Source organism: Mauremys reevesii, linkage group 5 (genome assembly GCF_016161935.1).
Source record: "Mauremys reevesii isolate NIE-2019 linkage group 5, ASM1616193v1, whole genome shotgun sequence".
NCBI classification, from domain to species: domain Eukaryota; kingdom Metazoa; phylum Chordata; order Testudines; family Geoemydidae; genus Mauremys; species Mauremys reevesii.
In genome coordinates, this window is record NC_052627.1 from 109811592 (window position 1) to 109833254 (window position 21663).

The 21663-nt window shown below is 42.6% G+C and overlaps 1 protein-coding gene across 3 annotated transcripts in view; it reads left to right on the plus strand.

The window, feature by feature from the left end:
- Positions 1–806: 806 nt before the first annotated feature.
- The window catches only part of FBXL5 (F-box and leucine rich repeat protein 5), a 53130-nt gene continuing 32273 nt past the window's right edge, over positions 807–21663 (plus strand). The window contains exons 1-4 of one of the 3 annotated variants that reach the window (XM_039539990.1): positions 807–1091; positions 12793–13008; positions 16726–16821; positions 18358–18523. In XM_039539990.1, coding sequence (XP_039395924.1) covers positions 1008–1091; positions 12793–13008; positions 16726–16821; positions 18358–18523 — 562 coding nt within the window. In that variant the 5' untranslated portion in view covers positions 807–1007. Of the gene's footprint in view, positions 1092–1827; positions 1894–12792; positions 13009–16725; positions 16822–18357; positions 18524–21663 lie in introns of those variants that run through there. The other 2 variants (XM_039539988.1, XM_039539989.1) reach the window with 2 other exon arrangements.

A 21663-nucleotide genomic window follows, 5' to 3' on the forward strand; every position in this document is an offset into this window, starting at 1 on the left:
TGGGGGTGGGAGTGGGGCTGGCAGTCCAGCAAAGGGGGTGGGAGTGGGCTGGGGCAGCTCAGCGAGGGGGCACAGGCTGCAGGTAGCCCAGAGATGGGAGTGGGGCTGGCAGCCCAGCAAAGGGGCACAGGCTCTAGGCAGCCTGGGGAGGGAGTGGGACTGGCAGCCCGGGGGCGGGGGCACAGGCTGCAGGCAGCCTGGGGGGGGAGTGGGGCTGGCAGCCCAGCAAAGGGGGTGGGAGTGGGCTGGGGCAGCTCAGCGAGGGGGCACCGGCTGCAGGCAGCCTGGGGGTGGGAGTGGGACTGGCAGCCCGGGGGCGGGGGCACAGGCTGTAGGCAGCCTGGGGGTGGGAGTGGGGCTGGCAGCCCGGGGAGAGGGGCACAGGCTGTAGGCAGCCTGGGGGTGGTAGTGGGACTGGCAGCCCGGGGGCGGGGGCACAGGCTGCAGGCAGCCCGGGGAGGGGGGGGCTGGCAGCCCGGGGGCGGGGGCACAGGCTGTAGGCAGCCTGGGGGTGGGAGTGGGGCTGACAGCCCGGGGAGGGGGGGGCTGGCAGCCCGGGGGCGGGGGCACAGGCTGTAGGCAGCCTGGGGGTGGGAGTGGGGCTGACAGCCCGGGGCGGGGGGGGCTGGCAGCCCGGGGGCGGGGGCACAGGCTGTAGGCAGCCCGGGGTGGGAGTGGGGCTGGCAGCCACGTGCCTTACCACCCCCCCACCGTTAGCTCTTTGCGGAGCCTGCTGCTGACGGGCTCGGGCCGGGAGCAGGGAAGCCAGCGCAGGGCCCCGCCCCCCGGGGAGCGGCCCGTCAGCAGTCGGCGAACAGCTCGCGCACGTCGGGAAGCGCTACCGCGGCCGTTGCGGCAGGCCCCGGGTCAGGCGGCCCCTGTCACGTGACGGGGGGCAAGGGCTGCTCCCTGAGCGGCCTCGGCGGGTTGGGGCATGCGCAGAGCGGTTGTCACTGCCGCGGCTAGTGCTGCTCGCGCTGGGCACGGCGAGGCTCTATGGGGAGAACATGGCTCCCTTCCCCGACGAGGTGGATGTCTTCACGGCTCCGCACTGGCGGATGAAGCAGCTGGTCGGGCTCTACTGCGACAAGGTACCGGGCGGCAGGGCGGGGGGCCCGCGGCCCGAGTGGGGTGGGACCTACACGCCCCCTGGGGAGGATTTACTGACTGCGCAGCTGTCGCCGCCCCTCCCCCCCGGGATAGGGCAGGGCCATGCGGCCCTCGCGGGCTGCCGAGCACCTCGCTCCGGACCGATCCCCGCGCAGCAGCCGCTGCTTCTTGCGCCAGCCCCGCGAGCTCGACAACTTCCGCCTGCCCCAGCCGCCGTAACGGCGTCTGCTTCCCGCCCGCCCCCGCCCCTGCCGGCAGCAGGGCTGTCCTGCCCGCTGCGGGGTGTCCCCGTCCCTGTCCTCCTCCCGCGCCAGCCCTCTCCTCCCTAGTGTGCCTGTCCCACCCCCCGAGAGCCCCCAGCAAGGCTCTGCTGAGTTTTCCCAGCCGGGAAGAACAGAGTTTTTTCTGGAGCCTCCCACCCCGCTCATTTTATAAGCGGAGGTGACATACAGACTCGGGTTCCCATTTGGGAGTTGGGGCTGCAGGGCCCTGTTCAGGTATTAGAGTCCCATGCAAGGATCCACTGCAGGATTAGGGTCTGTTTGTGACATGTCTATGAAGTGAATTTCTCAGACATAAAAAGGCTCACTGTTTACATTGAAAAGCTTGCAGTTTTATAAATCCGAGGTTCCTAAACTGGTCTGTTCACCCAGTGGTGGCCTGCAGAGCAGCTGCTGGCATCGCTTGCTTGTAATATTGACTTCTCTCATTTGAAGCTGCAAAACTGCATTGATGGTCACTTTTAAGAATCCATTAAATACTTTCTTAATGTTACTTCTCCATGTAAGTAACCTTTATAGTTTCCACAGCCATGTTATGTGGTCACAATTGATCTACCTGTTGTGAGAGGCCAGTCTGGTGGTCTGTACTATTGCAGGTACAGGCATTGTGGAGAGGGGGTCTGTGAGACAATCTCTAAAACGTTCTCCATGCTATGAAAAAGTTTGATAACCCCCGACTGTAAAACACAGCCTTTGAGTGCTGTTGGCTTAGGCCTTAACACTCTTTTATGTTAGTCTTGGAATGCTCACACAATTTTATTAATGTACTTGCTTTTTGAACATTTCTACAGAGTTTTTATCAAATTAATCAGACTGTCCTAAAAGCACGCTGTAGTGATGCTGAACTGGTTGGATAGGAATGTGGGTTGTCAAACACTGACAATCTTGAATTCAACTGTCCTGTCTTGTGAGTTTGCTTTCTAATTTTCCAACATTTTCATGCAATAAACCGTGGCATAACTTTCACGAAATACATATGGGGGCAAATCTGGACTTACCATTTTAAGTGTTAGAAGAGAAGGAAGATATATAAGATTGTGTTCTCTTAGCCATATTTCAGCTGCTTCTTTATCTGAATTCAACCTCTAACCTTTCTATTTGAGATCAGTCATGTTGGCTAGATGTGGAAAAGTTCCTAGCTGCTCTGAATTTTTTGACTTCTGCTCTTATGAGGTTACAGTTCTTTGTTAATCAGATCAAATCAGGCTTCGCTGTATGAATTATTCATAATTATTCTCAGGTTGTCTTCCATGTTCTACCAATCATGGTAGTCAATTTTGATTCTTTTAGTTTTCACTAATTTTTGTTTACATTATTTGTTAACCTGTACATTTTTAAATCTGTCTGGAGGAGCACATTAAAGATCAAAGCATCTTTCCATTTCTTTACATTGAGGGCAATTTATTAAGTTAGTGTCCTTACTTTTAGTTCTTACAACATAATCACAGATTAATCTTTGCTGAATTTTGAGGTGAAAAATGCTCCTGACTGAAACTGAAATTGAAATGCTTCTGGAAGGCTTGGATCGGGGGTTTTCATAATTAAATTGTGGCTACATTTTTGTGTCCACACAAGCATTGAAAATATTTCACTATTAAGGTTCTCAAAATAATCAACATTCTGATCTTCTATTTCAAAGACAAACTTTTGTGAAGAAACTGATTTTTTTCTGCATTTAAGATGAGCCCAAATAATTTCTGTCTTGCTGCATAACACCTCTTAACAATATTTTCATTTTACTTTAGAAAAATTCTTTCCATTATTTCAGTTCTCACTCATTTCCTTTAATTTCATTCAACTGTAGGCATGTTGAGTCAGAAACTCATGCAGTGATACTTGGTAGTAACTGAACTCTAAGCAACATAATAGTGTTGATCAGCAGCTTTCACACTTAACTAGTTTTAGAATGAGAAACAACCACGAAGCAAATTCAACTCTACTAAGACAGAAAAATAAGATGAGTTAACTATATAGAATGATGTCCTGCAGTCCTTACAGAAGATTCTAGATTTAAGTAAATCAGGCTGCCTTCATTTACTCTCCCTTCTTCAACATCCCAAGACTGTTGAATCCACTTACTAGCCATGCCCCTTACCATTGTCAGTGACTCCATTCACTCCTTTTCGTATCTTGGTTTCTGGACAATCCTACAACTTCTCGTTATGCGTATTAGGAAATAACACTGATTTCATCATTTCTCTTGGATCTCTTTAGAATATTTTCATTCACACATGAAAATTGCAGCCAGTTTCTAATATAAAAACCTTTCAGATGTGTTGTATTCATGTAAGTCAGAGGTCTAAAACATGGGAGAAACCAGTGAACCTACCATATCAGAATGTTTCAGAATCAGCCCCTTCCCGGGCTCCTCACAACCCTGTCTCCTTCCACCCTCAAATCCTCCAAAGCAGCAAGTGGTACCTCAGTTCTCTTCTCCCCCTCTCGCCAAAGCTGTCTAGCAGTAAATTTTTTTCTCACCTCTTTAGAGCCCCTTTTCCTCCCTATCATTTTCTATCCTTCCAGACCACCTGCAGCTCTAGATTTTCCTCATCCCAGCCACAGCAGCCTCTTGTTTTCTCCTGTAGTCACTCAGCAGTTCATTTTCCTCCTACCTTTTGCCTTCCCTGGCTCCAGCCTCAGCAGCTTCTCCTTCGCCCAGCCCCACTCCCAGCAGCTTTAGCTTTAGCAGGGCCTCCCTTCTTATCCACCCTACTTCCAGTAGTAATGGCCTCATCACCATCTCTGCTTCTGCCCCCAGTAGTAGCAGGAGGAGAGAAGAGAAGCTCTAAAAGTCAGAGGCTATAATTAGTGTCTTGCAGTATTTATTCAGGTATTATGCAATTATCCCACAACACACTGCATAAAGTCTGAAATAACTCATTAAAGTCAGGGTTTACTTTGCAATTTGTTAGAATATCTTTGTTTTCAGTATGTTTTTGCAGTTAATGCCTCCCAAAATGGGGGATTAAGCAAAAGTGGGGTATTTTCTCGATGTCCCCTTTCAACATCACGGTCTTGGAGACCCACATTAGGGAATTGTCTGACTGACAAAGGGAGACAGAAACATTCCTGCAGTTTCTGTAATGGTGAGTCACCATAGCAGTGGAAACATGCCCTGGTACTGCGTTCTTTTCGTCCCAATCCTCATCCTTCATACACATTTGATATAGAGCCTAAAAGCTTTGTCTATAAATTATTAGATCTGCTAGTTCCTAGTGTAGTTCCTCCAGTGAAACTATAGTGCGTAGACAAAGCTCAGGCATCTCAGTGGTAAAAATAGCTGAGTCATATGTTCACTATAGTTTCCACTGGTAGAGCTGCACCTATTGAGAATTAGGCCTTTGAAAAATCCTAGTGCAGACCCTTCCTAATAGTCTCTCATGCTACTGAGAGAGGTACAAATATGAAACCAGAATGAGTTGCTGTGCTCGATTTTTCAGTGCAAGACTGCACCCAGTTGATAGTTACTTTGCTTTGGGTAGTTCTGCCCAACAGCTGCATTGGCAAATGATGCAAAATATCCTCGTAAAATCAGCAGACTTACTGAAATGTTTGTTTCCATCTCTGCTGTGCTCCCTCCAACCTTTGAAATTATCTGCATAATCATCAGCCCTTCTAAAACAAAAATGTTGTCTGCCTTAATCTTTATTTGTTTAAATGTAGTGGCTTTTTATTAAACTTTACTAAAGCCTTTAATAGAATCACAGATCAATTGATAATTTTATGTGTAAGGGTTGATAGCCTTGTATCTATTGAATTACAGGCTCTGAGATTGTGAGTTCTATTTAGAGTTCTGTCATGGACTTGGGACAAATCCTGTCCTGCATATCACAGTAGGCATAGCATAGGATGGGCTGCTTTGACTTATGGTGGCTTGATGCAGCTGAACAGTTGGGAGTGTTAGGTGGATTAGCTGGTTCTCTTACCATTCATCTGGCACCCCTATGCTTGGGAATGGGGAGGTAATATACTGTCTTAGAGCTCCAGTTATTTCTGATGACTGGTTAAAGTGGCTTTGCAGCCCCTAGAAGCTGAGCTACTGTAAAGATTCCACCATGGAGCCCGGAAACAGGCCCTTGATGTGTGACCTTGAGCCTTGTCCTTATTCTGTTCCTCAGTTTCTTCATCTGTAAAATGGAAATAACAGTATTTAGCCACTACACAAAGGGGTTGTGAGGATAAATTCACTAATGCCTGTAAAGTGCTTAGAATTCCTTGGTGTTACATAAGCATTAACTAGTGTTACATAAAATTAGAACATTGAGAATTATTGAATATGTTAAAGATCATGGCTAGTTGATAGTCTAATGACTTCTAAGATTTAAGATACTGTTCTACAATGAGAAATGGCATGTTAAAATTAGGTTTGGTAGAATTTGATTTTAATGTATAATTGTTGGTAAACATCGATTTCAGCTGACACACTGAAAGTGACACCCCCCCTCCAAAAAAAAACAAAACAAAAAAACCCAGCCCCCCAAACAGTTGATAAGTGTGCGTACCTTTGGATTGGGTGGTGATGGCTATGGAAGGAGCCCTCTGTAGTCTTGCTGTCACAGGAGTGAGGGCCATGGCAGTAGAGTAGCAGAGGGCTCCCTGCACGGCTGTGGAGCTGGTGAACCCTGGTACTGGCAGGCACAAGGCATTGGGGAGGCTACAGTTTCCTGGCCTAGCAGAGCAGAGACCTCTGCCCAGGACTGTGCAAGGAAGAGTCCTTGTTATTCTCAAGCTTTTTCTTCTTCCCCTCCCCTGTCTGCTGTTGGGACTGGAAATAATAGATCTAAGGATATGTCTGTTATGGAGACTGTACTGGCAAAGCAACTCTGGCATAGCTCTGTAGTGTAGATGCAGCCTATGCCAGCAGAAGCGGTTTTTCTGTTGCCGTGGGAACATCACGTCCCCAGAAGTTAGCTACGTTGACAGAAGCACGTGGGAGTATATTGGCATAACTATGTCGGTTAGGGGTGTTTTTTTTTCACACCCTGACTGATGTAGCTGTGCAGATGTAATTTTCAAAGGGTACAGTAGGCTTGGTTTATGCTTAAAATTTAGATCAACCTAGTTATGCCATTTAGGTATGTGAAAAATTCACACTCTTGAATGCCATGGTTAAGCTGACGTAACCTCCAGTATAGACATGGCTAGGTTGACAGAAGGGCTGGTCTACACTGAAAATTTACATCGGCATAGCTATGTGTCTCAGAGCTGTGAAAAATCTACACCCCTCAGAAACGTAGCTATGCTCACCTAACCCCTGGTATAGACAGTGCTAGGTCAATGGAAGAATTCTTCAGTTGACCTAGGTAACACCTCTCGGGGAGGTGGATTAGCTACAGCAATGGGAGAATCTTACTCCTGGAGGAATTCTGTGCCAAAAAATTAAAAATTCTGCACATAATATTTTAAAATTCTGCATATTTTATCAGAATAACACAATGTAATCACACCAGTTTAAATTATTTTGGTAATTTATTTAAAAATACCTGTCCAGGTATATTTGTAACAATATAGACAACAAAAAAGGTTCAGGAAATGGTTTTTGACATACAGATTGCTTACTAGACATATTAATACAGAACTTTGAGTAATTCATTTAAACTACAATACAGAAACATGTTTCCTGCACTGCCTCAAAAGCAGTGCAAAGTATGGGGAAATCAGGGGTAACCGAGGAGCTGAAGGAGAGGGAAGTAATTGCTGGGAGTCTGGGTGTGAACTTTGAGGGTTGTTCGGTGTGGGAGGGAGAAGTAGGGAAGGTTGTGGGGTTTTTTTTGTGGGGGAGCCTCCCCCATGCAGATATCGGCCAACCTGTAGCCCCTCTCATTCAGTCAGACACATCTGTCCCTGAACCTCCCTGGCCCCATGTATCTCTGTACCCCCACTCAGCTACGCTGTACCTCCCTTCCCCATGTGTCATTGCACCCCGACTCAACCACTCTCTACCCCCTCCCCCATCACCAGGTGTCCCTGCACCCCTACTTAGCCAGCCACCCCTCCTCCCCCCTCCTGCTATATGGCCCTACACTCCCCTCTCTGTCCCCATGTGGCCCTGCACCTCTGCGCCCATTCATCCTGCACTCCAGTCTGCCCCACCAGCCTTCTGAACTCCAGTCTGTGACCCCCATGGGCCCCATGCTGTCCGTCCCCTCATATCTTGTGCCTCCTGATATGGCCCCACAGTCAGGGTGCTGTGAGGAATGCAGCATCTTCTCTTCCCTATCCGCAGCTAGGGCTGCTCCTGCCAGGGAGCAGCTGTTCTCTGTTCTGGTGCCACAGCAGCCCCTAGTAGAGGAAAGGCATAACTACAGCACTTCTCCAGCTGAATGTATTTTCTGCTGGGGGGGAGGGGAGAGAATCTGTGCGGGACATTAATTCTGTGCATGCGCAGTGGCACAGAATTGTCCCAGGAGTAGACTCTCTCCTGTTGCTGTAGTGAGTGTCTACACTGAGACGTTACAGTGGCAAAACTGCAGTGTAGCAGCTGTGCTGCTTTTGCAGTTTAAGTGTGGACATACCTCTGTTACCGCTGCTCAGGGAGGTTGATTACCTGCATCAATGGAAGGAAATCTTTCTGTCAGTGTAGGAAGCATCTACACTATGGGCACTACTAGTTAAAGCTGCAGCTATGCCACTGTAGTACCCAACACTCTTACAGCGTTGTGAATCAACTTGTGTACTTATTTGGTCTCCATCACTATATCTGAATGCCTCTCAAATCCTAGATATTTATCCTTTCAATATCCCTGTAAGGTAGGGAAGTGCTGTTATTCCTATTTTACAGATGGGGGAACTGAGGCACAGCGATACTAAATGACTTTCCCACAGGAGTTCTGTGGCAGAGTCAGAAATTGAACCTAGCTACCATCCTCAGCTACCATCCTAGTCCAATGCCTCAACCACCCATCCTTCCTCTCTGGTGAGCTTATGCCATCACTACTACCTTTTACTAACACATGACAACCAGAGTGTGAAATTGACTAGTCTGTCTTCGTCATCCAAGATGAATGAAATGTTGAAAGCGTAAGGAAAATCATTATTTAAAAATCCACTTAATAAATTAAAGTGGTGGTAGAGGAATAGGTAAGGGAAAATTTTAAAATGAGTTCAGTGTTCTTTCAACTTGGAGGGCTATGCTCCTTGATCTAGGAGAAGTGTGGTTATTAGAGAGAGCTCAAGAAGGGGAGGCAGGAACTGCTAAATTCTAATCCTGGCTCTGCCACTGACTTGCTGTGTAGCCTTGTACTTGATCTCACATCTCCCGCTCTCTAAAATAGGGATAATAATTCTTTACACTGGCATGCTACTAGGATTGTCTTCTTAATTGTCCAGAGTCTTGATATGTAGAGTGCTATATGCATTCTAATTATTGATCTTACCACCATTGTTTTGCATTGAATCATCCTTCCAAGTGCCAAAAAAAGGTGTGGTGGCTATATCCTAAGGAGAAACATAGCAGTTTTCTTGCAAAAGAAAGTTAGTGTGCTAAGGGTCTTCCTTTGGTCCTGCCTTTTTGTCTGTTTTATTTAGATAGTCTTTGGATTATGCCTATCTTCTCCCAACCTTATCCTGAGATTGACTTTGATATCTAAATGAACTAGATCTCTTTCTGATGACTGGTTTGGAGAAATCCAAAGGTTTCTAGGGGTTTTGTCTCCTGTCCTGTGTACTGTCAGTTTTTGAACTAAACATATGTCTATATGCCAGCTAGGAGCAAGCCTCCCAGTCCAGGTAAATGGACTCACATGAGTGTGTGGTGTTCCCTCTAATTTTTCCCACGCATGTGCGGAATGAATTTTGTTATGTGCACCAGTATGGAGGTGATGTATGACACATCACCTCCATATTGGTGCACATAACAACATTCATGTGGTGGGGCCGAGGGGTTCGTAGTGTGAGAAGGGACTCGTGGCTGGGGCAGGGAGTTGGGGGGTGGGGGCGTGAGGACTCTGGCTGGGGGTGCCAGCTCTGGGGTGGGGCTGGGATGAGGGCTTTGGGGTGCAGGTGGCCCCAGGGTTACAGTAGGGACAGAGGACTCTCTTCCCTCCAGCTCCCCATGTTCTCTCTACCTGCAGCAGCACCTGGGTTGGGGGCGAGAGGTGTCTCTTCACACTTCAGCAGTTCTGGGGCTGAGGTTGCAGGATAGGCACCTCTCTCCTGGCTGTGGCAGATTCGGGGCTGGGGTGGCTTGGGGCCAAGGGAGGGGTGCCTCTCCCCCCCCCCCCCCGCCCGGCTGTGGTAGGTCCAGGGCTGGGTTGGGGCTGGGGGAGGGGCACCTCATGCTGCGGCTTGTCTGAGGGTGGGGGAGAAGCATCTCTCCCTGCTGCAGCCTTGAGCATCTGCGCAGTGCCTAATAGACTGCTGTGTGGCTGTGCAGCTTAGAGGGAACTTAGATGTGCAGAGAGAGCACTAAAAATAGCGCTGTGGGGATTGGGGCTGGGTCTGGAGCACAGGAACCCTGAAGCCTGGGGAATCTCAAGTCTTTGCCACGTGTATAATGTGGTATTGTATGTCTACCCCATGGCCAGAGTGAAAAGTCCTGAGACTACCATGGACTGAAGGGAATACTGCAGTAGACAGGGAGACTAATCCCTCCATCCCCTAATCTCAGAATTTTTCTAAAGAGATGGGTTTCTAAAAATGAGATCTTGGCTCCTATTCATATTTGGGGCAGCCACCATGTAATAATATAGAATGAAATGTATGTCTCTGGTGTACATACACCTCTACCCCGATATAATGCGACCCAATATAACACAAATTTTGATATAACGCAGTAAAGCAGCGCTCGGGGGGTGGGGTGCTCACTCTGGCAGATCAAACCAAGTTCGATATAATGTGGTTTCACCTATAACACAGTAAGATTTTTTGGCTCCCGAGGACAGTGTTGTATCGAGGTAGAGATGTATTTGTCCTTAATCTGTTCAGCTAAAATATATTAAGAGAAGTTTAACTTTATCCTGTTGACTGCTTCTATTGAGGTTAGGTAAACTTTGAATAAGTGACAATCATTGCACTCATTTGCACAGTACATCTTTTAATGCAGTGCAGGCTGTGCAGACCTGGAGTTGCATAACTACTGTGCTTGTCAGCCATTCAACATGTTTCACTTGCATCACAAGTGGTTGCCAAGAAAGTGAAAATATGGCACTGGAAACTAGAATCACATACAGAATTTGAATTGCCTTGTAAATTATGGGAAAGATTGCATACATAAGAAATAACTATTAGTTTAGGTGTGTCAGTATCATCATTATTGTTATACATGTAGGCTCCCCTCTTCCCATTTCTCATGATTAAGTAAATTTAAAATATTTCTGTTATTGCTCTTTTCCCCTGAAAAGTCTTTATCTTTTGTTATCGCTGTCATGCAGGGACACATGCTCAAGTCACATGCTGGATAATGCATTATTAAATCTAAATAAAACTTTATGCAGCATTATGATTGCATTTCCTTTTATGAATGTAAAATCTTCAGAAGTGTTCTGACTAGCCTAGCAATTCTAACACAGCGTATATGCATATTTAGTATGTTGTACTGCTATGGTTATTCAGAGCTTCAGAATAACTTTTTTGGTTTGATAGCCATCAACACACTAGAAATCTTAACTATCAGCTCTAAATATTTGGTGTTACAAGCTTCAGGTCCTTCCAACTTATTGCATACTGACTACCCAGAGGAATAAAAGCTCTTTCTGAAGTAGATTCAAAGGACAAGGATGAAGAAGCCTCATCGGTGAGGTCTGGGGGAAATACTAGATGAAGGGCATAGATCGGTTTCCTGGCTGCTAGGTAAGGAAAAAGTATAGGGATTTCTGGCAGGAATGCTGGCCTAGAGCCCTGGCTGATGGCTTATATCCATCTCTGGCTAATAGATGTCCGATGTCCACACTAGTTGATTAAAGGGAGAAGAAACTTTGTCATCTTTTTTGTTGCTCCAAGGAGGAGTTGGGATCAGATACTCTTCCTCTTCCTTTTGCCTAGCAGCCAGGAGGATATATCTACCCATCTCCCAGCTTTTTTTTTCCTTCATGGAAAGTAGCTCCCGTGTACTCTTTATGCCATTATCTAAATCATTGATGAAGATATTGGACAGAATTGGACCCAGAACCAGTTTCTGCAGGACCCCACTCGTTATGCCTTTCCAGCATGACGGTGAACCACTGATAACTACTCTCTGGGAACGATTTCCCAACCAGTTATGCGCCCACCTTATAGTAGCTCCATTTAGGTTGTATTTCCCTAGTTTGTTTATGAGAAGATCATGTGTGACATTATTAAAAGTCTTCCTAAAGTCAAGATGTACCACATCTACCACTTCCCCCCATCCACAAGGCTTTTACCCTGTCAAAGAAAGCTATCAGGTTGGTTTGACATAATTTGTTCTTGACAAATCCATGCTGACTGTTGTTTATCACCTTATTATCTTCTAGGTGTTTGCAAATTGTTTGCTTAATTATTTGCTCCATTATATGGTTCAGCTTCTTTAGTTTAGGTGTATCAGTATCATCTTATGTAGTGGATTATTTACCCACTGAATTTAAAGCTGGGATGAGGGACAGACAGTGCATATGAGTAGAGCCCTACCAAATTCACGGTTCATTTTGGTCAATTTCACGGTCATAGGATTTTAAATATTGTAAATGTCATGATTTCAGCTATTTAAATCTGAAATGTCATGGTGGTGTAATTGTTTGTTTGGCTCCTGACCGAAAAAATGGGGGAAAAGGGGAACACAAGGTTATTGTGTGTGGGGGGGTGTTGCAGTATTGCTACCCTTACTTCTGCACTGCTGCTGGCAGCAGTGCTGCCTTCAGAGCTGGGCAGCTGGAGAGCAGCGGCTGCTGGCTGGGCTCCCAACAGCTGTAAGGATGGCCTGGTATGGTATTGCTACCTTTACTTCTGCGCTGCTGCCTGCAGAGCTGGGCCCTCGGTCAGCAGCCACTACTCTCCAGCTCTGAAGGCAACAGCGCAGAAGTAAGGGTGGAATGGTATGGTATTGCCACCCTTCTGTGCTGCTGCTGGCAGGGTGTTGCCTTCAGAGCTGGGTGCCTGGCCAACAGCCACCGCTGTCCAGTTGCCTACCTCTGAAGGCAGTGCAGAATGAAGGGTGGCAATACTGTGACCCCCTCCCTTAAAATAACCTGACGACCCCCTGCAACTCCCATTTGGGTCAGGCCCCCCAATTTGAGAAACACCGGTCTCCCCCCTGAAACCTGTATAGTATAAGGTAAAAGCACACAAAAAACCAGATTTCATGGGCTGTGAAGTATTTTTCATGGCCATGAATCTGGTAGGGCCCTACATATGAGAAATGGGAGTTGTATATACTACTTTAGACATTAACTTGAATTTCAAGGATTAAAAAAAATCCAGAGGGACAATTAACCTATGTTTCTTCTAGCTTTCCAAGACCAACTTCTCCAACAACAATGATTTTCGGGCTCTTCTGCAATCACTGTATGCCACATTCAAGGAATTTAAAATGCATGAGCAGATTGAAAATGAATACATCATTGGCTTACTTCAGCAGCGCAGTCGGACTGTATATAACGTTCATTCGGACAACAAACTCTCAGAGATGCTTAGTCTCTTTGAGAAAGGGCTGAAGAGTGTGAAGGTAAGCTGCCAAAAATAGGCTAAAAGAAGTACTTGTTTAGCCTTTAATTGTGTAATAAGGGAAGCTTGCTAAGATTAGTCATTGGTCTGCTTCTGCCTCATTTATTTGATGAGAAACTTTAGAAAACAAAGAATTGGATTATACTTAAGCTTTCTTAGCATGTTACTACAACTTGATGGTCTCAGTAAGCAAAAACTGCAGTGCAAGTTCCATCATTTAGCATAGCTGTTAAATCTTTTTCTCTCTCTCTCATTTTATATATATAACTTGAACATAAATTAGATATCTTCCTCTATATATTAGACAGATAAAAGATTAAAATGCTACAAAGCAAAATACCACTGACACAATATTTTTGTTCTTGTAAAGAGAATAGTTATGAATGCAGAGGAAAGCCTAGAAGATTATTAGTAAGTATTATATAGGAGAAATTTTGGAGACTTTCTTTGAAATCACAAAATTCAAACCTGAAAGTTTAAAATGAGATTAATTTAACAGCTGTGTTACTTGATTAAATATACACTTTGGTTTCTGCTTACTGAGACCATAAATCTTTTCATAACATGCCCCAAAAGCCTGAGTAATCTAATTCTTTGTTTTCTAAAGATATACACATCTCTTGTATGGAGGTAATTACATTTATTATGGTCCTTTACTTCTCCTGCACTTGGCCCTCTAATCCATTTTACCCAGGACTGCTACTAACATTCCAGTGCTGAGTAGCTGTAAATGATTGCCATCTTCTTGGTTTGTTTTCAAATCAACCTTTGACAAATACTTTTTTATTCCAAATGTGGAATTTCCTCTGCCCTTCCCTTTCTTCTTCTTTTTGTTCACCTCACTTTTTTGGAATGAAAACTTAGGACTCCATTGATTATTTGAGATCCTATATTAAACTTGCCAAAGCAGATGCTCTGTAGTTAGGTTAAAAATGTTAACGTATCACTTTTGATCATAGTCACTAAATGTCAATCTGGACACTCGGTCTTAGTAAAAGGAGTCAAGTAAACTACGTTTTTCTCTCCTTTTGTGTTTTTGTTGCTACAGAGTGTCAAAAAGGTGAGAAACAGTATTTCTAGGGTTGTCATACTTGGGGAACTTCTTGTCCAATTCAGCTCAGATTGTGTAGAAATAGTTTACTTTGGCCCCTGGTGTAACCTGCCAGTGGATGCCAGTATGACACACTGTGAAGCTGGGATGGGGGGAGGGTAGAATTGGGCTGATACTGGAAACGCAGTGCAGCTTGATGTTTAATCTGAGCTTCATTTATCTCTTACTTCTGAGTTTTGCCCATATAGGAAGTTGTTGTCAGACATATGTAACCTACGTGCTTTTTACTACTGACTACAGCTGGGCAAAATTTTTTTTTTTATCATTGGCAGGTCTCAAAAATTGATGGAGATTTTTTTTTAAAGTGAACCCCAAACTTTTTTTTTGAGTTTTCAATTAATCAAAAAGTTGGAAAACTTTTTATTTCATGTAAAAACAAAACAAAAAGCCCTCTTTGATACCAAATGAAACGTTTTGTTTAAATTTTGGGCACTTTTAACCATTTTTCAATAAAAGCAAATGTAATGAATGGCTAGATTCACAAAACAGAAGTGGGGATATCCCCATTATACCCAATAGCCTGATGGTTAGGGCACTCATGTGGGATGTGGGAGACGTACATTTGAAACCCTGCTCTGAAACGAGGACATGAACCCAGGTCTTCCACATCCTAGGTGAGTTCTGTACTCACCAGGCTATTAGCTATTCTGGTGTCGGTCTCGCTCATTCTCTTGTGAAAGCAGTTCCACTTCATATCAATAATTGATCATGAACTGGTCCAGTTCAAGAGAGAGCGAGAGAGAGAGAGTGAAAATGGATGTGAAACCTGGTGGTTTGGGCCCTCACCTTGGGGGGGACACACCCAGGTTTCAGTCCCTGCTCCAGTGAATGTTTGTTTATACAGAGTGGAATGGCTTCTACAGGGGAGACTCTGAAGGACCTACCCAGAATAGCCAATAGTCTGGCGGCTAGGGAATTAACAGGGATGTTGTAAACCTGGCTTCAAATCCCTGCTTCAGGATCCCAGGTGAGTGTCCTAACCACTGGGTCTGAGGGCACCACCACAGTTTTGTGAATCTAGCCTGACATTTCAGAAACAGTTTGCTGAAATTAACATGACAAAGTGAGGAAATAACCATTTAACAACCAACCCCCATCTTCTTCATCTTGCTTCTCAGATATTGTCATCAATATTTACTGGCTTCTTATGTAGAAAACTAACCTAAAAGGAGAAACGGGAATTTTGGGACAATTTTGGTAAATACTTTCCTAGGGCTATTTGATCTGGTTTGAATTAGACAGGTTGGACTGCACTTGTGTTTTTCTCTGCTGTATTGTTATGTTAACTTTGAATAGTTACATTTGTTTGTAGAAATCAGTTTTAAGAAAAGATTTCAGCATGTTTCTTCTCCTGCATTAGTTTTTTTTTTTTGTATTTGAGCCCATGACCCACATTACTGATATTGGCTATCATACACAGTACTTGAAATTTCTCAGTCCACCTATTGAGTATTATAGCTCAACAGAATAAGGATATTAGCCTTGCATTGTGTACTTTTCATTTTCAATACAGGAAAAAAACACCAAACTGTACCCCCCCCCAAAAAAATTTGATGATGCAAGGTTGAGTTACTGTCTCCTTCCTGTACTATTGCAAAATTCACTGTAAAGAATTTCCTTCTCTGTCACAATCTGGACAGGCTCCAGGGCCAGATTCTTATTACGGGAATACAGAAAGGGTAACATTCATAGATGAGAAAGGTCAGTTAGCAAATAAGCCACAACGTTTAAAGTAAAGTATTTATTTTAAAAACTGTTTCAAAGTAAGTTTTTATATGGCGCATTTAGTTAGAAACTGCAAGTTGTTATTTAAATGGGATATTCGGTTAATTCATGTAGAGTTTATATATTTAAAATACAAAGCTAAGCTAGTATATAACTTGTGCAGAACTTCCCATGTAAATTATTTAGATTAAATTTATTAATTTACACTTTTTTGGTGTGGCAGATTGTTGTAGATTAAAGCCTACCAATCTTAATACTTATATGAAAACCTTGCAATTACTTTATAGTAGAAGTCAGATAATTCATATGTGATAACAAAGTAGACTAGAATTACAATAAAGTATTTGTTAATTTGACTAGCAATGGATTATTGACCTATTATGAATTATTGATGTGAAGTAACAAAAGTGAACAAGATTTAAAAAAAAAGGATGCTTCATCACATCTTTATTATGTTGACTAATGTAGTTTTATTTGTGGTACTTCATAGCATAGTGTACTGTATTTTTTAAATAATTAAATTGTTAATATGAACATATAGCATCTCTGAGAAATGTTGTGATCCGTTCCCCAGGATTTGTAGACCTGGGGTTAGCAAGGTTAGCTTGGGTTAGCTGTTTCTGATTAATGACATAATGCATTTTAGATTGTAACAGAAGAAATAAACTACACCTTTTCTAGTGTGGAAGACATCTACGAGAGTAAGAAATATGCAAATAATCTCTATACTAAAAGTTTAACCATTTTTTGTATGTTCTAAAAATTAACACAGCCACTTCTGGAAAGGCAGAATCTTGAGAGCTATGGGAGATATGGATATACATTTCAGTTCTTAAACCCTATGGAGAGCTTTTCTGGTTAAATCATACTTTTTGTTTTCAGAATGAATACGAACAGCTAAACTATGCTAAACAGCTGAAAGAGAGGTTGGAAGCCTTCACCAGGGATTTCCTTCCTCACATGAAAGAGGAAGAGGAGGTATGTAGAACTTCTGTTAAAGCTAAACCAGTTTTCTTCTCTGGATATTTGTTTGGAACTGCTGGTCTTCAGGTCCTGAGAATCAAAGAAGAGGTCTGTGTAAGCTTGAAAGCTTGTCTCTTTTACCAATAGAAGTTGGTCCAAGAAAATATATTACTTCACTCATTTTGTCTCTCTAATATTTATTAAATAATTTAAAATTCCAAGTATAGTGACATGACTAGCCTTTTTGATAAGTATTTACACTGAGTGAATTGTACAGGATTTCACCCTAATTTTGGATTAGAAATGAAGAATATATGACATCCACTATAGAAGTTCAAAGCACACTTACTTTTTATTTTATGGCTGATTTGATATATAGGTTGCCTCTGAGCTTCACTAGTAAATGGAACATGGAATTTTAAAGATATTTGAAGTTTGTTTCCATAATTTAAACTTTCAGTATAAAATTATGGGAATAATGAGTAATGTATATGGACCATTTTAATTTGACAGTTTTTCTAGGTATTCATACCATGACTGTGGTATCTTAGGAATGCATTATTTCTGTGTTTAAAAAAATATACCTTTTTTTCTTAAGGAATACCTTTAAATGTATTGAGAATATTATTTCATACAATGTGTATTTTTCTTAAATTTTAAACATAATGTCCGATAATTTTAAAATAGCTTCTCTAAAAGAAGATCTAGTAAAGCTGGCTGAAGATCTACAAACGTTAAAAGCAAAACCAAAAAATGTTTGATGTTATAAACCAGTGGCCCATGAATTAAACAGTTTCTCTCAAGCTGCTGCATATATTTGACATATATAGACTGGTATTGCCAGTCTGATTCTGTTTTATGTGTTTCCAAAAATTGGGAAACATCGTTGGAGAGAGAGTAAAGCCCTCCAAATCTACTCAAGAGAGAAGATCTCTCATGTATTATTAATAATAATACTTCTACGTGAGGATCTTAATAACATTGTCTGAGTTAAACACACATTCTTAGCTCCATTAATATATGGGGAAACTGAAGAAAGAGGACAGGTCTAAACTAGAAATTTAGGCCAACCCAGCTATGTCACTCAGGAGTGTGAAAAATCCACACCCTTGTGCAAGGTAGTTAAGCTGGCCTAAATCCCCATGTAGACAGCACAAGGTGTACAGAAGAATTCCTCCATCGACCTAGCTGCTGCTGCTGCCTCCTGAGGAGGTGGATTACCTGCACTGATGGGAGAACGCCTCCCGAGGAAGTAGGTAGTTGTCTACACTGAAGCACTACAATGGTACCACTGTAGCATTTTAAATTTAGACACACCCACAATGATTTTACTTGCCCAAGGCCATGCAATCAGATGTTTGCAGATTTGGGATTAGAATTCTGGAATTTCAGATTCCTCACCTGGCATTCGTTACTATGCATCATGTTGCTCCTTTTGTAACTCCTGTTGTAAACATTAAATTAGATAAGTTTTATATATATCATTTTAAACACATTGTGGCAGCAGTGTGGGTTTTTTTGGTTGTGGATAACTGGCATTTATTGGTTTAGGTTTTTCAGCCCATGTTGATGGAATATTTTACTTACGAAGAATTGAAGGATATTAAAAAGAAAGTTATTGATCAACACTGCTCACAGAAAGAAGCTGCAGAACTTGTTAGAGGTCTTAGCCTTTGGAATCAGCTGAAGAGCTCTGTGGATGAGAAAACAGATCAAGGTGAACCATTTTTAATTAAACCAAATGCAATTTTAAATTTGCAAGTATAATCCACTAAAATCACTCTAGTGAAGAGTTGTCACTGTACATTTGCTGAATGCTTTTACATGGTTTTTATTTGTTAGAAAATGGTGTCTTCAAAATTGCAGTGATATGTTGGGAAGAATATTGCTGTTTTTAGAAGTTTCAATGTGGGTGTGTATTCAAGCATATCTCGTTCTTCCCCTGGTAATGCTCTGTCCAAATTATAGCAAACATGCAGAGTCTGGTGTTTAACTTTTAATTTCATGCTTCAATTTCAGATTGTATTTTCTGTTTCCAGACCCTGTCTTCACTGCCTGAAGGCAGGGTCTGGAGGTTTCTCAGTTGATATCCTCAAGAGAGCAGAAGAGTTATGTCAGCTGACAATATCCCAAGTAATAGAACTCCCCCTTGGCCTTCCTTGTCCAAGGAGCCAGAAGGGGAGGATAAGCAGGGAAGGAGAGGGTCGGAAAAATGTTTCTGCAAGATGAATGACTGAATAAAGTGAAATTTCATCCTCACTTTTAGAATGAAATTTGGACAATTCTGAAACACCACCTTTTCATTTATGAAATTTAGTATAGGATGGTTCACTTGATAAGGGCCAATTGCTCATTTAATCTGAATTTGAGCATCAATAAATTTTCAATGTAAAAAATACTCATAGCTGAAAAGGTGGCCTAGTCAGCTTAGTAGGAGGCTTGTGTTGTTCCACAACACCAGGAATATTGTAATGGGATAGTAAATACAGCACATCCTCATGAAACTGACTACCAAGGATGATGAAGGTACTGTTCCAATTTACGTCAGTTCATGAAAATCTAACAAACTTGAATTGAAGACTGTAATCCAAACAGTGACAAGTTTTGAGACTTCCTTTGAACCACTAAACTGATCAATTTCTACTTTATAGGCCCAGCTGACACAGAATAAAATCATGTGTCAGAATGCAAAATACATCTTGGTCTCTGACCAATCTGATATGGCAGACACATAGCCTGCTGGAATTAGCTCCTGCCATCTCTACCCCCAATTCCCACTCAGTTAGTAAGACTTCTACAACTTTTCTGTCCTGAGTTTAGTCAGCTTTGGTGGTAAAGTGGATTTGTGGGGGAAGCATATGTGAAGGTATGTGATTTTGTTTTTTGAAGGAAGCATATAAATTCCACCCATTTTAAAAAATGGGAGAAGGTATCCATTGCTGATGTTTGTTTCTTGTGCACTGCTACTTTCTTTTGAGATAAAGCAAAATATATATATTTCATCTGAGGAAGATTTGCTGAATAACAAACACCTTAAATTAGGCAATCAAGTGAACCTGTGTATGATTGCATTTTCCTTTCCTGCCAGAGAAATGGCAAGCAGGACATTTTGTTGGACAAATTCCCTGTCTTGTCTTGCACTTACTTTGGAGGCTTCTCAACACAGGAGAAGAGACTTTGCCCCTCTCTGAATAGGCATGTAAAACAGCATGGCTTGACTTTCATTTTGACAGTTTTCTAGGATACCATTTGTCTGAAGTCTTGTATGCACTTCAGGCTTGAAGCTCAGCTCCAGGCATACAAATAAATTGGTGTTCCCAAAGGGACCAAGATACTAAATGTGAACCCCTGCAGGGTGATCTCCCTTATTGTGCAGTCTTTATGGGAAGCTCTGATCTTAGCCTCATCAAGTATGTCTTCTAGATATACAAATTGTTTTATGGGAACAAGTTGGAAATTTGGGTAGCTTGTAGAATATGAATGTCAAGTTAGAAAAGCCTAACTTCGATGACACTAGCAATTCCTGTGGTGAATTGATCAATTCTGTGGATCACTTGCATAGTAATGTCCAGTTGTCCAGATAAGAAAACACATGCATTCCTATTCAGTATTAAATGAAATACAGTATATTCAAGCAGTTGCTAAATGTTTGCAAGCCAGCATCATGAATTGAGGGTACTATTTCTGTGCTTACTTAATTAGAAATCTGGGATACAACCTGAGACTGGGCTCGATCCTTGTGTAAGACTCCATAAGGTTCAGAAGTTGTAGCCTGCTTCCGGTCTCTGGAAGCAAGTCACCGACTACTGGAAAAATCACTTTGACTTTTTCTTTCGTAACAAACTAGTGTCTCTGATACTCAGAATGGTAAGGTAGTTGAACTGTTTTTGAATCTGGTCTATGAGAATTCACTGTTCTCACATTCTGGAAGCACACATTCTGGACTCCATTATAACACACTTACCTTTGGAGAAAATCTTATTCTTTTGAAGTAATGGGAAAGAATAGCATTGCCTCTATGGTTCTGGTGTCTGAAAGACCTATTTAAGGTGAGTATCACCTTCCCTTTCTGACTAGAGCTAAGGAGTAGAAGAAAAGAAGACAAATATTTAGCCTTCAAATCATTTGTACCACTTCTCACAGTCTTTCTTTATGAATGTTCATTTTAAAAATCTGATTCCTTACTGATTGAATTTTTCACACCACTACTTACAGAAATTCCACAGACCTTACCCAGCCAGTAGAAACTATTTCTCGATATATTTATTTTGTAGCAGCTAGTGGTTATATACAAATTATTTTAAACAATACTTTCCATAAATTCACCCACAATGAGGCGTATTAAAGCTACTGCCTGTTTGTTGGGAATGAACAGAAACTAAAAACGAAATATGAAAGCTGTGCTTTAGAGCACTTTGTAAGACACTTGGTTTTGTTTGTTAGTCCTGACCGTTCAGAAGTTTTAAAAAGGTATTACCTACACTAGATAGTTGCACCCAGAAGAGAATGGGGAGCCAAGTGCAAAGATTTGAGGCTTGAAGCATAGAGGATGTGCTTATGTGCTTACCCCAGTCAAGAAGGCTGAGTGCTTGGAGGTAATAAAAACATGATCCTCATTGGAAAGGACTAGTTGCAGCTTCCTTGCTAGCTGCAGATGAGAAAAGTCCCTGGAGCAGCCGTGGTTTGTGTTTTGGCAAAGTCAGGCATACGTGCTGTTAAAAGGTGCAAATCTTGCTTCTGCCCATTTCGATAAGTTTTCACTACCACAAAGTATTGCTTCCATTCCACCTGGCTTGAGTAGCATCCAGATCCCTTTCTTGGACAGACTTTGGAAAGGAAATTAGGCTGTATAATCTG